This window comes from Ranitomeya variabilis, chromosome 2 (genome assembly GCF_051348905.1).
Source record: "Ranitomeya variabilis isolate aRanVar5 chromosome 2, aRanVar5.hap1, whole genome shotgun sequence".
Classification (NCBI taxonomy): domain Eukaryota; kingdom Metazoa; phylum Chordata; class Amphibia; order Anura; family Dendrobatidae; genus Ranitomeya; species Ranitomeya variabilis.
In genome coordinates, this window is record NC_135233.1 from 114,040,851 (window position 1) to 114,058,089 (window position 17,239).

The 17,239-nt window shown below is 40.7% G+C and overlaps 1 protein-coding gene across 3 annotated transcripts in view; it reads left to right on the top strand.

Moving 5' to 3' along the window:
* Positions 1-7,786, top strand: part of SYNDIG1 (synapse differentiation inducing 1) — a 475,803-nt gene extending 468,017 nt beyond the window's left edge. For 2 of the 3 annotated variants that reach the window (XM_077282843.1, XM_077282842.1), the window contains one exon: positions 6,083-7,786. In XM_077282843.1, coding sequence (XP_077138958.1) covers positions 6,083-6,241 — 159 coding nt within the window. In that variant the 3' untranslated portion in view covers positions 6,242-7,786. The remainder of the gene's footprint in view (positions 1-6,082) is intronic. The other variant, XM_077282845.1, reaches the window with a different exon arrangement.
* The last annotated feature ends 9,453 nt before the right edge of the window (positions 7,787-17,239 follow it).

The following is a 17,239-nucleotide window of genomic DNA, read 5'->3' on the forward strand; positions in this document are numbered from 1 at the left end:
CTCACTATATTGTCTGCACAAAATATGACCCCCACACTGTCCCTCTTATGGTACACGCTCTTCACACTGACCTCTCCTTTCCATACCGGCCCCCTCTTCACACTGTCCTCTCATACTGTGTCCCCCTATAGGGCCCAGTATTTATACTGTACTCTCTCATCACACTCCCCCTCCTTGGTATACTGTCTGCTCCTGGATGTGCCCTTACACTGTCCTCCCATGCTACACCCCCACTGCTCAGATTCTATTCTGTTCCCACTCATTTTTCTCCCCCCAGACTGTCTCATCACACTATTCCCCTCCCTTCTCATTCCACAACCTCCCATTCATTCCCCTCCCATTCCACAACCTCCATCATTTCCTCCTTCCCCAGCACTCCCATCATTGCCCATTCCACCACCTCCATCATTTCCTCCTTTGTCTTTTCCACCATACCCATCATTTTCTCTTCCCCCACCATCCCCATCTTGGCCCTTTCCACCACCATCATCATTGTCCTTTCCGCTGCCATCACCACATCACCATACTTGCCCATTCGACCACCTCCATCATTTTCTCCCCCTCCACTATCATCAGTGTGCTTTCCACCACCACCATCCTTGTCCATTCTACCACCTCCATCATTTCTTCCCCCCCTCATTATTGCCCTTTCCACCACCTCCATGATTTCCTCCTCCCCACCACCATCTTTGTGCATTCCAATTTCTCCCTCCATCATTGCCTCTCCCCATCATTGCCCATTCCACCACCTCCATCATTTCCTCCCCCCACCCCCATCATTGCCCATTCCACCTCCAACATTGCCCATTCCACCACATCCATCATCTCCTCCTCCCCCTCCATTCCAATTATTGCCCTCTCCCCATCAGCCCCATCATTGCCCTCACCTCTCCTCCCCGTACGCACACACAAAACCGTTTACATCTCTGCACATTCACCTGCAGCGGTACGCATGCACACACACACACCTCTCACCTATATACACACACGCACAACACACACACAGCACCTCTCACTTATATACACACACGCACAACACACACACAGCACCTCTCACCTATATGCACACATGCACAACACACACAGCACCTCTCACCTATATACACACACGCACAACACACACACAGCACCTCTCACCTATATACACACATGCACAACACACACACAGCACCTCTCACCTATATACACACACGCACAACACACACACAGCACCTCTCACTTATATACACACACGCACAACACATACACAGCACCTCTCACTTATATACACACACACAACACACACACAGCACATCTCACCTATATACACACACAACACACACACAGCACCTCTCACCTATATACACACACGCACAACACACACACAGCACCTCTCACCTATATACACACACGCACAACACACACACAGCACCTCTCACCTCTATATTTATATATACACACACACACTGTTGCCCCTGCTCCCTCCCTATCCTGGCTGCAGGCTCCATATAGCCGACCAACCCCCCAACCTAACCAGCCCCCTTAAATATCAAACATTATCAGATTCTAATCTAAGTTCGGTAGGTGTCTTCAGCTCCATTACCCAGCCGGTCCCCGAGGCCTGGAGCTGGAGCACACTTACCACACTGCAACGCAGCAGCCTGTGCTTCACCGACACCTGCCCTGCTGTGTCTGTGTGAGTCTGTGAAGAGAGAGTGACGTCACCGCTGCTGGCGCTTCACTGATGCGGAAGTGCCAGCAGCGGTCAGCGCTGCGGCACCTCAGCGGTCGTCAGAAGGGATCACTGTCACACATTCACAACAGCCAGGCAAGCTGAAGCCAAGGGTACTAGCGACAGCGGCGGCACAGCCGCGGCGTCGCTGTACACCTTGGGATTTGACTACGGCGCCCACCGCCCAGCACTTTCTCTGAGCCAGCTGTCAATTTGACAGCCGGCTCAGAGAACAGGATTATCTCAGACTGTGGGAGCAGCAGAATGCCACCGACGGGGAGCCTCCTTGGACCGCCGCATCATCAGGCGGTCCGCTGGCGCCCCCCTGTCGGCTGCGCCCGGGGCACATGCCCTGGCTGCCCCCCCTGGATACGCCACTGCCCAAAATATTATAATCATTAATATTAATAATAATAATAATAACAAAGGCCTTCAGCTCAATCTTGAGCCATGGTGACTTAATGGTTGAATACTCTGTAGGAAGATCGATATTCTGCATGCCTATATAGCTCCACCAGCGTCTTCTCTATCGTTTTCTTGATTGTATAATGTCGGGTTACTGTTAACTGATAATCGGGTTAATGTTCTTTCTTTTCACCTCGTTCCTTCTATTCTTCCAACCATGATGTCCTTTTCCAGTGAATACGCTCTTCGTACGATGCGTACAAAGTAGGCAAGGCTTGGCTTGGTGATCCTTGCTTCGAGTGACATGTCTGGCTTGATTGACCCTAAAAATATAAACTACCAAAAATTGTATGTATTACTAGTAGAAATTAATAAGAAACAAAAAACAATAATAAAATGTAAATACATTGATATTCTAATTCAGGGTAAACTATAAAATATCATGGAAAAAGATTTTCATAAAGATAGTAATTAACAAGGTAACAAGGACATACATGTCTCCAAGTACTCATTGTGACTAGTTAAACACATACAGTTAGGTCCATATATATTTGGACAGAGACAACATTTTTCTTATTTTGGTTATAGACATTACCACAATGAATTTTAAACAAAACAATTCAGATGCAGTTGAAGTTCAGACTTTCAGCTGTCATTTAAGGGTATCCACATTAAAATTGGATGAAGGGTTTAGAAGTTTCAGCTTCTTAACATGTGCCACCCTGTTTTTAAAGGGACCAAAAGTAATTGGACCGATTCAATAATTTTAAATAAAATGTTTATTTTTAGTGCTTGGTTGAAAACCCTTTGTTGGCAATTACTGCCTGAAGTCTTGAACTCATGGACATCACCAGACTCTGTGTTTCCTCCTTTTTGATGCTCTGCCAGGCCTTCACTGCGGTGGTTTTCAGTTGCTGTTTGTTTGTGGGCCTTTCTGTCTGAAGTTTAGTCTTTAACAAGTGAAATGCATGCTCAATTGGGTTGAGATCAGGTGACTGACTTGGCTATTCAGGGATATTCCACTTCTTTGCTTTAATAAACTCCTGGGTTTCTTTGGCTTTATGTTTTGGGTCATTGTCCATCTGTAGTATGAAACGACGACCAATCAGTTTGGCTGCATTTGGCTGGATCTGAGCACACAGTATGGCTCTGAATACCTCAGAATTCATTCGGCTGCTTTTGTCCTGTGTCACATCATCAATAAACACTAGTGACCCAGTACCACTGGCAGCCATGCATGCCCAAGCCATCACACTGCCTCCGCCGTGTTTTACAGATGATGTGGTATGCTTTGGATCATGAGCTGTACCACGCCTTCGCCATACTTTTCTCTTTCCATCATTCTGGTAGAGGTTGATCTTGGTTTCATCTGTCCAAAAAATGTTCTTCCAGAACTGTGCTGGCTTTTTTAGATGTTTTTTAGCAAATTCCAGTCTAGCCTTTTTATTCTTGATGCTTATGAGTGGCTTGCACCGTGCAGTGAACCCTCTGTATTTACTTTCATGCAGTCTTCTCTTTATGGTAGATTTGGATATTGATACGCCTACCTCCTGGAGAGTGTTGTTCACTTGGTTGGCTGTTGTGAAGGGGTTTCTCTTCACCATGGAGATTATTCTGCGATCATCCACCACTGTTGTCTTCCGTGGGCGCCCAGGTCTTTTTGCATTGATGAGTTCACCAGTGCTTTCTTTCTTTCTCAGGATGTACCAAACTGTATATTTTGCCACTCCTAATATTGTAGCAATTTCTCGGATGGGTTTTTTCTGTTTTCGCAGCTTAAGGATGGCTTGTTTCACCTGCATGGAGAGCTCCTTTGACCGCATGTTTACTTCACAGCAAAACCTTCCAAATGCAAGCACCACACTTCAAATCAACTCCAGACCTTTTATCTGCTTAATTGAGAATGACATAACGAAGGGATTAGCAACACCTGTCCATGAAATAGCCTTGGAGTCAATTGTCCAATTACTTTTGGTCCCTTTAAAAACAGGGTGGCACATGTTAAGGAGCTGAAACTCCTAAACCCTTCATCCAATTTTAATGTGGATACCCTCAAATGAAAGCTGAAAGTCTGAACTTCAACTGCATCTGAATTGTTTTGTTTAAAATTCATTGTGGTAATGTCTATAACCAAAATAAGAAAAATGTTGTCTCTGTCCAAATATATATGGACCTAACTGTAGTTACTTCATATAACATTACATGCTGTATTGGATTAAATTGCTTTCTTTGTCGTCTGCCAAGAATATGCCTGTTAATCGACTTAGTAACATTTCATGTTTGTTTACAATGTGATCACGCATTTTATTTTCAGCTGCAACTTCTGGGTTTTTATATAAAATCAATTGGGCTGCTCGCTGAAGTTACACAACACAACTAGACGTAATCTGGTATGAATAATATAAAGAGGTCCTTTGGTCAGAGATTTACTAAAAGCAGAAAAGTAGACGTACAGAATAACCACACACTAAAATGTCTGCAGCTAGAAATTCTTACAAATATATTACAAATCATATTGCACAAATCTTTTTATACAATAACATAGAAATAATCCAATTGCATAATTTTAATTTTACAAATCCCAATGAATTTGCACTGAGTTTAAGGAGTTGTGCCATGAACAAAGTACATTTTAATTATTAGATCTTGGAATAATAATAAGCTCCACAATTGGATGTGTTATAAATAGTGATGAGCGAATATACTCGTTACTCGAGATTTCCCGAGCACGCTCGGGTGTCCTCCGAGTATTTTTTGGTGCTCGGAGATTTAGTTTTCTTCGCCACAGCTGGATGATTTACATCTGTTAGCCAGCATAAGTACATGTGGGGATTCCCTAGCAACCAGGCAACCCCCACATGTACTTAGCCTGACTAATAGCTGTAAATCATTCAGCTGAGGCGATGAAAACTAAATCACTGAGCAGTAAAAAATAATCGGAGGACCCCCAAGCATGCTTGGGAAATCTCGAGTAACGAGTATATTCGCTGATCACTAGTTATAAAAAAATGTTCCTGTGCTGAGATGATCTTATAAATGTGCCCCTGCTGTGTACTGTGTAATGGCCGTGTCTGACCGAACAGGAACATGGTCTGATCATACCACAGATCCTGGGCAGGGGAAGAAGCAAAAGAGTATACAGACAGGACAGCAGGGGATCACAGCTGATTCTTTCTGTTAGATAAAACATGCTTCTAAACAGACAGGACAATGTTTTATCTCACTGAAAGCTGCATCTATCGAAATCTGTATAAACTAATTGATATGGCAGCAATGGAAAGTATTGACCACTGGCCATCATTTGATCATAATCCTACTGGATAGTAGGAAATGAAAGGTCTGCACATGATTCTATTGGACTATGGCTTCCACTTGTATGTCCACATAAAGCCATCTGGTCAGCATTTGGTTTGTTTCATGTAATGCATGATGTATTGCTATAGTACATATTTGTATAACAGTGATGTCAAAAATGCATGATAGCTTATAGTGGGTCACAAGTAACTGCTTGTGGGAAGAATCTTAATCCCTAGTCCATCAAAGAGGTTCCATTAAAGAGGCTACTGAATGAAAATGAAAATCACTTAGAAAAGTTGCAAAAATATTTTGGCATTTAATGCAAGTCAAAATGGAATGAACTGGTTAGGGATGGGGGTCATAGTGCCACAGATTTTCGAAATCCTGCCGTGCGGTGGAGTGCCTTACATCCAAAATCTTACTCCAGTCTAAGACTAGAGTATGATTTGTGTCGAGGAAGACTGAGGTGCCTGCCACTTGTCAGAAGTGCCGGATTTATTAGGAGGCATGCATCTCTTAATAAATCAGGAGCACCTGACCCCAACATGCCCCTTCATCAAGATCGTCATTGTTCTAGGATTGTTAGTGAATCATGGTCTTACATCACTTGTAGCCTTTATATCCATGTAATATCAACTAATTTGAATTGTTGTTTTTTTCAAATTTCAGACAAACAAAGCTGTAGCTAAAGGTGACTTCCATCAAGCAAGTTCCAGTTCCCGGAGGGCACTCTTCTTAGCAGTATTGTCCATTACCATAGGAACAGGAATATATGTTGGCGTGGCTGTAGCGCTTATAGCGTACCTTTCCAAAAACAACCATTTATGAACCATGGAAAGCTTATAGCTGGTGAAACAGGACTTACTAAGAAAAAAGGCACAAGACTGAAACTGATGTTCTGAACTATAGAGAAGAGGAGAAGAATCATGCTCTAATTGGAATGTCGCTGTTGGAATCTTTTCATTAATTCTTGGATGTAAATTCTTTTTTGTCATTGGTTACTTTTTTGGATTCGAATGTCTTGCCACCATATTAAGACTGCTAGGGAAGTTTTACTTTTTTTCTAAAACACATGGCAGGTGTTGATCAAGAAATCACGTTTTTTGCAAGTGTTTTGATAATGTGACATCGCAACGGGTTAAAATGGCTCATGTATTCCATTGTAAAAAAGCGTCTCTGGCTTCTAAATCCCAATTTATAGCAATATATTAATATGATTCATTCTCATGGGCTGATGGAATCAATTAATTTCTACCCCAAGATCTTTAGTAAGGAAACAGCCTTCCTTTCAGTTAATCAGCATGAGATTCCCTGCCCTTTTAACCCTTTTAACTTAATAGAAGCTGTCTTAGCTTCTTTGACATTGCCTTTGTTGATCGGGTTGAAGTGAAACAATATTGATCGAGCATGTTCGGAAACCCATCATTTTACTGTGATATGTTATACTGATAATGATAACGAAATATATATTTTTTAATAATGTCTTTAATATTTATCATGTGGGGAAAGATAAACAAGATAATATAATTATTTCTAATATTTTATTTGTATTATTCATTCAGGATGAATTTCTTGCTAGGAAATATTTAATTTATAAATTCCTTTAATTTTTTTAAAATTATTCATGGCATTCTCTCTGCGGGTTATAGATCCGTGCTGAGTAGATTGATTTGTGGGGAAAAAAGTTTAAGCTTGATTTATGATTTACTCATATAAATCTGTGCTAATTTGGGGTTTACGAGTTATGTGGGCAAAATTAATCAGTGATTGACAACCATTAGTATGAATATAGAAATCACAGACTAGGACTGCCCGCTGGATTAGAAAGAGCAGGGAAGAACTTAATACATGTCATGTTCTACTTAAATCATATCCGTCATTTCAACCAAAGTACGAATATAGGAATGGCTAAAATTGCTTTTGGTAAAGTCTTACATGCCCAAGTGTAATTTTTCTATAACTTGCCATCCACCTTTTTTAGTTCAGTGGCTCCTCTTCACCATCATTCTGCCAGCATAATAGGAGCTGAAGATTTTTTTCTTCACTTTCCAGCATGAATTGCTCACGTCATTGTTCAGAGCTATGCCTGCCCTGAGCTGAAAGACGATTTCTCTGTTAAGTTAGACAAAGTTTGACCGGAGAAGAATGAGAAGAAAAAAAAAGTTGTCTGTCACTTCCTGTAAATTATCTCAGCATCTCTGCTGCTTGAGATGGATTACTCTTGACAACAGGCAGGAGAAAGCAAGTTAGACAGAAGGGAGACAAGCAGTGGTTGACATTGGGATGAAAAGGCCATTTTGGATAAATAATAACTTTTTCAATGTTATTTATTAGGCATAAATGTTATGACTAATAAACATACATTTTTCAATACTCTTTTGGTTTGTCATTGAATAACCCTCAGATGAGCCTAAATTTATTGACCATTTAGTATTTTTCCTAATAAACTATTTCTCAAGCTCTTCAATAACTAACTTCTTTATAGCATGCTGCAAATTAAACTTTCAATTTTTCTATATGGAAAATTATATATCAGATACATTTGCTATTTTATATTTTTGGAAACCCTCCCAAATATTTTACTTTTTACCAGTTTGATATGGAAATATGTTTAGGTTAAAGGGAATCTGTCAGCAGGTTTTTGCTATGTAATATGAGAGCACCATAATGTAGGAGCAGAGACCCTGATTCCAGCGATATGTCACTTACTGGACTGTGTTTTGCTGTTTCTATACAATCAATGTTTTATCAACAGGAGGTTATCGCTAGAGGACAACTAGCCTCGTGCATCCTAGTCCAACTATTCCCCCAGCACTGATGAGCAGTTCTATGTCACTATACAATGTACACAAAAAGCTGTGGTGTGGGTTAGTGTATATACAGATCAACTACTGAGATCTGCTATATCTGCAGCAGAGAAAACTGTGATTTTATCACAACTGCTGCAGCCAGTAAATAAGTAATACATCACTGGAGTCAGGGTCTCTATCCCTACCTTGTGCTGCCGTCAGATTACAAAACAATAACCTGCTGACAGATTCCCTTTGAAGGCAGTTATCATAGATTTCCAAATTAAATAACATTCCCTCTAAAATGATACAATGCTCGTACAGATCATGGATAATAGTAGAATATTTTTTTTCATTAATTTGGTATCTTTACGTCCCACATGCTTATGGGAATGATTTGATGACCCCAATCATGTGAGCTTTAACATATGACAGTTTGCAAATGTGTTTTTGTAGGTACATGAAATTATAAGACATTATTATACAATAGTATCACTATCTAGGCAAAAGATCATATCACCTGCATGGAGAGGCTTTTCTGGAATTATCAAGAAGCCTTGACAGCTGAAGAGCAAAGCTAAAGAAATGCATACATGTAAGGATTGTACTAGCCTGTATAAGAACTATTACAAAGCATTGTCAAGAGGTGAATATATTTGGTAATTTTATATTGCCAGAATTAAAAAAAAAAATGAGTGGCATTCTTTTAAGGGTTAAAATATAATTTAGTCTATAAAATGTGTTATATATAAAAATTTGCTTAAAAGCAGTCAAAATACTATTTTTGAGCCCTGAAAAATGTACACTCATTCCAATTTTGAATGTTTTGTTTCAGTGCGTTGTACATGAGCATATGTGTCTTTTCATTTTCTTTATTTACTGTTCATAAATTAAAATGTTGTGCCAAAAACTTGTTTTCTTTTCAAACTTTTTATGCTTTGGTGCTTGAAGGAGCATTCCCATCTCAAACATTTAAGGACCTCTCATCATAAAGAAGCAGTGATGGACATCTCATCTTAAACATGGTTACCACTATCTACGGTATTTTGTAATCGGGGCGACATCTTACAACGCCAGGAATGAAGAGTTGGATGTTTGTGCGAAACTCTCTTGATTTACTATTATGGGATCTCCAAAGATTGCAGAACAAGCATGCCATAAATGTGTGAGATGGGAAAACCTCTTTAAAACTAATTAATGCATTCTAAAGCTTATATAGCTAATTATTGTGCTAAGCAATGCATTCCCAAGCTGTTCTTAGCGCTCCGTCAATTATCCTTATGTGACCCCCAACTCTTTGCCAAAATTTGTTATGTGACCTCTACTAGTTCTCCTACTATGTATCAAACCACCTATTTTCAAATTCTTTGAAATGATAGAGCTTACTTTCCCTCTGTTTTTGAGTATGACCTATCTGCGGTCACAAGTACAGGGATGGTCTTCATAACACTGGGTTCTACTTTTCAATGCTAAAAATGTACTGCTTGCAAAGTATGCTGTGTGATAAAATATTAGCTAATATGTTTATGATTGAAGTGTACAAAAATTCACTTCTGAGCATGTTAGACAAAAATTTGTATTGAAACATGATCCTACAGTTGGTACAGAAAGTATTCAGACCCCTTAAATTTTTTCACTTTTTGTTTCATTGCAGCCATTTAGCAAATTCAAAAAAAGTTCATTTTTTTCTCATTAATGTACACTTTGCACCCCATCTTGACTTTAAAAAAAACCAAAATGTAGACATTTTTGCATATTTATTAAAAAAGAAAAACTGAAATATTACATGGTCATAAGTATTTAGACACTTTGTTCAGACACTCATATTTAAGTCACATGCTGTCCATTTCCTTGTGATCCTCCTTGAGATGGTTCTACTCCTTCATTGGAGTCCAGCTGTGTTTAATTAAATATATTAAATTTATAGGACTTTATTTGGAAAGGCACACACCTGTCTATATAAGACCTCCCAGCTCACAGTGCATATCAGACCAAATGAGAATCATGAGGTCAAAGGAACTGGCCAAGGAGCTCAGAGACAGATCTGGTCAAGGTTACAGCAGAATTTCTGCAGTACTCAATGTTCCTAAGAGCACAGTGGCCTCCATAATCCTTAAATGGAAGAACTTTGGGACCACCAGAAGTCTTCCTAGACCTGGCCGTTCAGCCAAACTGAGCAATCATGGAAGAAGAGCCTTGGTAAAAGAGGTAAAGAAGAACCCCAAGATCACTGTGGCTGAGCTCCAGAGATGCAGTAGGGAGATGGGAGAAAGTTCCACAAAGTCTACTATCACTGCAGCCCTCCACCAGTCGGGCCTTTATGGTAAAGTGGCCCGATGGAAGCTTCTCCTCAGTGCATGACATGAAAGCCCGCATAGAGTTTGCTAAAAAACACATGAAGGACTCCCAGAATAAGAGAAATAAGATTCTCTGGTCTGATGAGATGAAGGTAGACCTTTTTGGTGATAATTTTAGGCAGTATGTGTGGAGAAAACCAGGCACTGCTCATCACCTGCCCAATACAATCCCAACAGGGAAACATGGTAGTGGCAGCATCATGCTATGGGGGTGTTTTTCAACTGCAGGGACAGGACGACTGGTTGCCATTGAAGGAAACATGAATGCGGCCAAGTACAGAAAGATCCTGGAAGAAAACCTCTTCCAGAGTCCTCTAGACCTCAGAATTGGCCAAAGGTTCACCTTCCAACAAGACAATAACCCGAAGCACACAGCTAAAATAACAAAGAAGTGGCTTCAGAACAACTCTGTGACCATTCTTGATTGGCCCAGCCAGATCTCTGACCTAAACCAAATTGAGAGACCTGAAAATGGCTGTCCACCAACGTTCATCATCCAGCCAGATGGAACTGGAGAGGATTTGCAAGGAAGAATGCCAGAGGATCCCCAAATTCAGGTGTGAAAAACTTGTTGCATCATTCCCAAGAAGACTCATGACTGTACTAGTTAAAAGGGTGCTTCTACTCAATACTGAGCAAAGGGTCTGAATACTTATGACCTTGTGATATTTCAGTTTTTCTTTTTTAATAAATGTGCATAAGTTTCTATATTTCTGTTTATTTTCAGTCAAGATGGGGTGCAAAGTGTACATTAATGAGAAGAAAAATGAACTTTTTTGAATTTTCCAAATGGCTGCAATGAAGCAAAGAGTGAAAAATTTAAAGGGGTCTGAATACTTTCTGTACCCACTGTATATACATCTGCTGAACAGAACAATGATAATAATAATAATAATTTTATTTCTATAGCGCCAACATATTCCACAGCACTTTACATTTTAGAGGTGACTTGTATAGACAATAAAAGACATTACAGCATAATAATAATCACATAAATCAATAGATACCAAGAGGAATGAGGGCCCTGCTTGCAAGCTTACAATCTATGAGAACTTAGGGGAGACACGAAAGGTGGATGGTAACAATTGTTTTCATTGTTCTGACCAGCCATAATGTAAGAAATCAGGTTTTCATCTAATGCTGCATGAACGGGTTATCAGCCAGGATATGTAAAAGTACAGACACAGAGGGCTATTAAATGCATAAAACGTGTGAGAACATGATCCGGTGAACCTGGTTATGAAGAAAGTTTTGAAAGGACAACACAGGGACAGGTAAATAAATGTGTTGAGGTGGTAGGCCAGTCTGAAGAAATGCATTTTTAGGGTGTACTTAAAACTGTGGGTATTGGGGATTAATCAAATTTTCTTGGGTAGGGCATTCCAAAGAATTGGCACAGCACGTGAGAAGTCTTTGAGACGGGAGTGGGAGGTTCTGATTATTGAGAATGTTAATCTTAGGTCATTAGCAGAACAGAGGGCCCGGGTAGGGTGGTAGACTGAGATGAGGCAGGAGATTTTCAGGAGTGTTTGGTAAGAGGGAGACCGACTAGTAGAGAGTTACAATTGTCCAGACGAGAATGAATAAGAGCAACAGTAAGAGTTTTTGCAGAGTCAAAAGTAAGAAAAGGTCGAATTCTAGAAATGTTTTTGAGGTGCAGATAACAAGAACGAGCCAGTGATCGGATGTGGGGGGTGAATGAAACCTCTGAATCAAGTATGACCCCAAGACAGCAGGCATGTTGCTGGGAAATAATGGTAGAACCACACGCAGAAATGGGAATGTCAGGGATAGGTAGGTTAGTAGAGGGAGGAAACCCAAGGAGTTCAATTTTTGACAGGTTAAGTTTCAGATAGAGGGAGGACATGATGTTGGAGACAGTGGTAAGACAGTCACTGGTGTTTTGTAATAATGCAGGCGTGATGTCAAGAGTAGAGGTGTATAATTGGGTGTCATCAGCATAGAGATGGTACTGGAAACCAAATTTACTGATCGTTTGTCCAATAGGGGTAGTATACAAGGAAAAGAGAAGGGGGCCTAGGATTGATCCTTGAGGAACCCCAACAGTAAGGGGAAGATGAGAGGAGGAGACAGCAAAAGAAACAGTAAAGGAGCGGTCAGAGAGATAGGAGAACCAGGAGAGAACGGTATCCTTGAGGCCAATGGAGCGGAGCACATTGAGGAGGAGCTGATGATCCACAGTGTTGAATGCTGTAGAGAGATCCAGGAGAATCAACATGGAGCAGTGACCAATAGATTTAGCTGTTAGTAGATCATTAGAGACTTTAATGAGGGCAGTTTTAGTAGAGTGTAAAGAGCAGAAACCGGATTGAAGAGGGTCAAGAAGAGAGTGATCTGAGAGATAGCGGAATAGATGGGAGTAACCAAGCGTTCCCAGAGTTTAGAGATGAAGGGAAGATTAGACACTGGTCTATAGCTAGCAGCACAGTTTTGGTCGAGGGATTTTTTTTAAAGTAGTGGATGTATGATGGCATGCTTAAATGAGGAGGGAAAGATACCAGAGGAGAAAAAGAGGTTGAATGTTTTTTTAGGTTAGTGCTAACACAAGGGGAAAGAGACTGGAGGAGATGTGACGGAATAGGGTCACTGGTGCAAATAGTAGGGTAAGAAGATGCAAGGAGCCTGATCACTTCTTCTTCCATGACTGGTTCAAAGTCAGAGAGTGAGCTAGATGCAGTGGGGGAGGGAGGACAGTGCATGGTATGAGGGGATTGGGAGAAAAATTTCTGTCGGATATAGTCAATTTTTTCTTTGAAATAATTGGCCAGATTGTCAGCATGGAGACTCATGGTTGGGGCCAGCACTTTTGGGTTGAGAAGGGAATGAAAAGTGTCAAAGAGATGAGTTCATATTAACCACCCAAATATTTTGCTCATTCTTGTGCATGAAGTTTAGGTAGATATTTTGCCATGGAAGGCCTAAACACACCAAGCAATGTATTGTATAACACACACGTATGTATATACTGTGTACAGTAATATAATCATTATGGGATTAAAGTGCAAACTGTCAGCTTTAATTTGAGGGTATTCACATCCTGATTGGAGAAAAGATTTAGGAATTACAACGCTTTAATATGTAGCTGCCTCTTTTTCAAGAGACCAAAAAAGTAAATGGACTATTATCTCTAAAGCTCTATAATGGCTGTATGAGCTGTTTCCATACTAATACATCATCAATTAAGCAGGTAAAATGTCAGGAGCTGATTTCAGGCGCGGCATTTGCATTTGGAAGCTGTGGCTGTGAACCCACAACATGTAGTCAACGGAGCTCTCAATGGGAAATAAACAGACCATCATTAGGAAGAAAACAAAGAAGAAATCCATTAGATAGATAGCAGACATGTTAGCAGTGGTCAAATCAACAGTTTGGTATATTCTGCAAAAAAAGTGGGCACTGGTGAGATAAGGAAGTCAAAAAGGCCTGGACGTCCACGAGAGATAACAGTTGTGGATGATCGCAGAATCATTTCCATTGTGAAGAAAAACTCCTTCAAAATATCTACCCAAGTGATGTAGGAAGTAAGAGAAGACTTCTTGAGAGCAAATAAAGATGGTTCATCACAAGGTGAAAACCATTAATCAGCCTTAAAAATAGAAATGCCAGATTATACTTTGCCAAAAAACATCTAAAGAAGGCAGCCGAATACTGGAAAAGCATTGTTTGAACAGCTGAAACTAAGATCAAACTGTACTACAATGATGGGAAGAAGAAAGTATGGAGTAGGCTTGAAACGGTTCATGATTCAAAGCATCCTCTGCAAATCATAGTGGGGGAAGTGTGATGACATGGGCATCCATGGCTTCCAATGGCATTGGGTTACAAGAGTTTATTGGTGATGTGACTGAAGACAGAAACAGCCATATGAATTTTTACGTGTACAGGGCAAAACTTTCTACTCCAGTCCAACCAATGCAGCAAGGTTGATTGGACAGCTGCAGTAAATACCTTGTAAGCATCACAAAGGAGAAAACTTAGCATTTGGTGACCTCCATGGCTTTCACACATTTTATTTATGGTAAAGTCAATTTGTCCAATTACTTTTGAGCAATTGAAATGAGGAGGCTTTGTAAAATAAATTATTATATTTCCTTAACATTTCACAGAATATTTTTGTTCAACCCTTTTAATTAAACCTGAAAGTCTACATTTCAATTGCATCTCAGTTGTTTCTTTTTATATCCAAAGACGTGGCAGGCAGAGTCCAAATCACGAAGATTTGATCACTGTCCAAATATTTCTGTGGATATATACCATATATACTTGAGTATAAGCCGACCCAAGTATAAGCCGAGACCCCTAATTTTGCCACAACAAACTGGGAAAACTTAATCACTCGAATATAATCCTAGGGTGGAAAATGCAGCAGCTACCGGTAAATGTCAAAAATAAAAATAGATACCAATAAAAGTAAAATTAATTGAGACATCAGTAGGTTAAGTGTTTTTAAATATCCATATTGAATCAGGAGCCTCATATAATGCTCCATACAGTTCATGATGGGCCCCATAAGATGCACATCTCGTATCTTCACTGTATCTTCACAATTGCCTTCAGACGACCCCAGCATCTGAAAAAACTGATACTGGAAGCCTGTGCTAGCATTACTTCTGCAGTGTTGCTATCAGTGTGTCAAGAGTGGGAGAAGAGGGTTGCATTTACAATCCAACACAATGGGCAGCACTTTGAACACATTTTATCAGAGGTAATTTAACTTGTAAATAACTCATGAAAGAATAAAGTTACGTTCAAACCAAGCACACCATTGTTTTTCTTGTGAAATTCCCAATAAGTTTGATGTGTCACATGCCCCTATTCCCATTGGAAAAAATAAAGTTGGATCCAAAATGGCCGACTTCAAAATAGTCGCCAATGTCACTCACCACTCATTTTGAAAAGTTTTTCCCCTCCCATAAACTAATGCACATATACAAGCACACCTAATTGGCACATGACTACAAGTATGCACTTTTTAAACTTGTGGTCAAATGACTACCTGCTCTCACCAGCAATACCAGTTAATCCCAACAGCATGCACACTAAACATTATCAGGATTCAGAAGTCTGCAGTCATAAAGAGTGATTGCTGACTTTTATCAGAAGACCAAACAACCCATTTAAGATGCTGTCCAATACAATATGTGATAACTGCTAAAATGCCCTGCAAATTGATGGGGGTCTGGGTCCTGAGACCCCCACAGATTTTTTAAAAGACCCTTGAGCAGTGACGTAACTTGAAACTCATGGGCCCCGATGCAAAAGCTCCAACGAGGCCCCAAAATATTTTAAACCTTTAATAGCAAGTTTTTTTTTTAAAGGCCAAGGGGACTTTTAGGGCCCCCTAGGCTCCAGGGCACGGGTGCGATTGCAACTCCTACACCTATTGTAGTTACACCCCTGCCCTTGAGCTAAAAGGACATAAACAAGCCAGTCTGCCTTGGTTTCAGTCTTTTTTCGGTAGTCTTTATTTACATGTGTTAGACAGCATAAGTACATGTGGGGATTCCCTAGCAACCAGGCAATCCCCACATGTACTTATGCTGGCTAACAGATGTAAATCGTTCAGCTGCGGCAAGAAAAACTAAATCTCCAAGCACTAAAAAATACTCGGAGGACCCCCCGAGCATGCTCAAGAAATCAACCCTCTGACGTAGGTCGCCCGGTCACGTGGGGCCCCACGTGTTCCTGACGTGGACAGATAGGGGAGGCGCCGGGTGCGGCATGCGATGATGGCTATCGCGGCTTGCAGGTGAGCGGCACATTGTTTGGCGGTGTATAAATATGCACGCCATTGGCACTGATTCCCGCACGCCATTGTGTTGTGAATTCGCTTTTTGCTCCCTCTAGTGGTTACTAGTTTTTTGACTCTGGTTTTTCTGTCATTCCTTTTATCCGCACCTGGGTCGTTAGTTAGGGGTGTTGCTATATAAGCTCCCTGGACCTTCAGTTCTATGCCTGGCAACGTAGTTATCAGAGCTAGTCTGCTGTGCTCTTGTCTACTGATCCTGGTTCCAGTTATATCAGCTAAGTCTGCCTTTTGCTTTTTGCTATTTGTTTTGGTTTTGTATTTTTGTCCAGCTTGTTCCAAATCTATTTCCTGACCTTTGCTGGAAGCTCTAGGGGGCTGGTGTTCTCCCCCCGGACCGTTAGACGGTTCGGGGGTTCTTGAATTTCCAGTGTGGATTTTGATAGGGTTTTTGTTGACCATATAAGTTACCTTTCTTATTTCTGCTATCAGTAAGCGGGCCTCTCTGTGCTAAACCTGGTTCATTTCTGTGTTTGTCATTTCCTCTTACCTCACCGTTATTATTTGTGGGGGGCTTCTATCCAGCTTTGGGGTCCCCTTCTCTGGAGGCAAGAAAGGTCTTTTGTTTTCCTCTACTAGGGGTAGCTAGATTCTCCGGCTGGCGCGTGTCATCTAGAATCAACGTAGGAATGATCCCCGGCTACTTCTAGTGTTGGCGTTAGGAGTAGATATATGGTCAACCCAGTTACCACTACCCTATGAGCTGGATTTTTGTATTCTGCAGACTTCCACGTTCCTCTGAGACCCTCGCCATTGGGGTCATAACAGTTTGCCAGGCCAGTATTAAGTGTTTAATGCATTGCAGAAGAGGGATTATAAGAAAGAAGATTCTGAGTTTTTTTTTTTTTTTCTT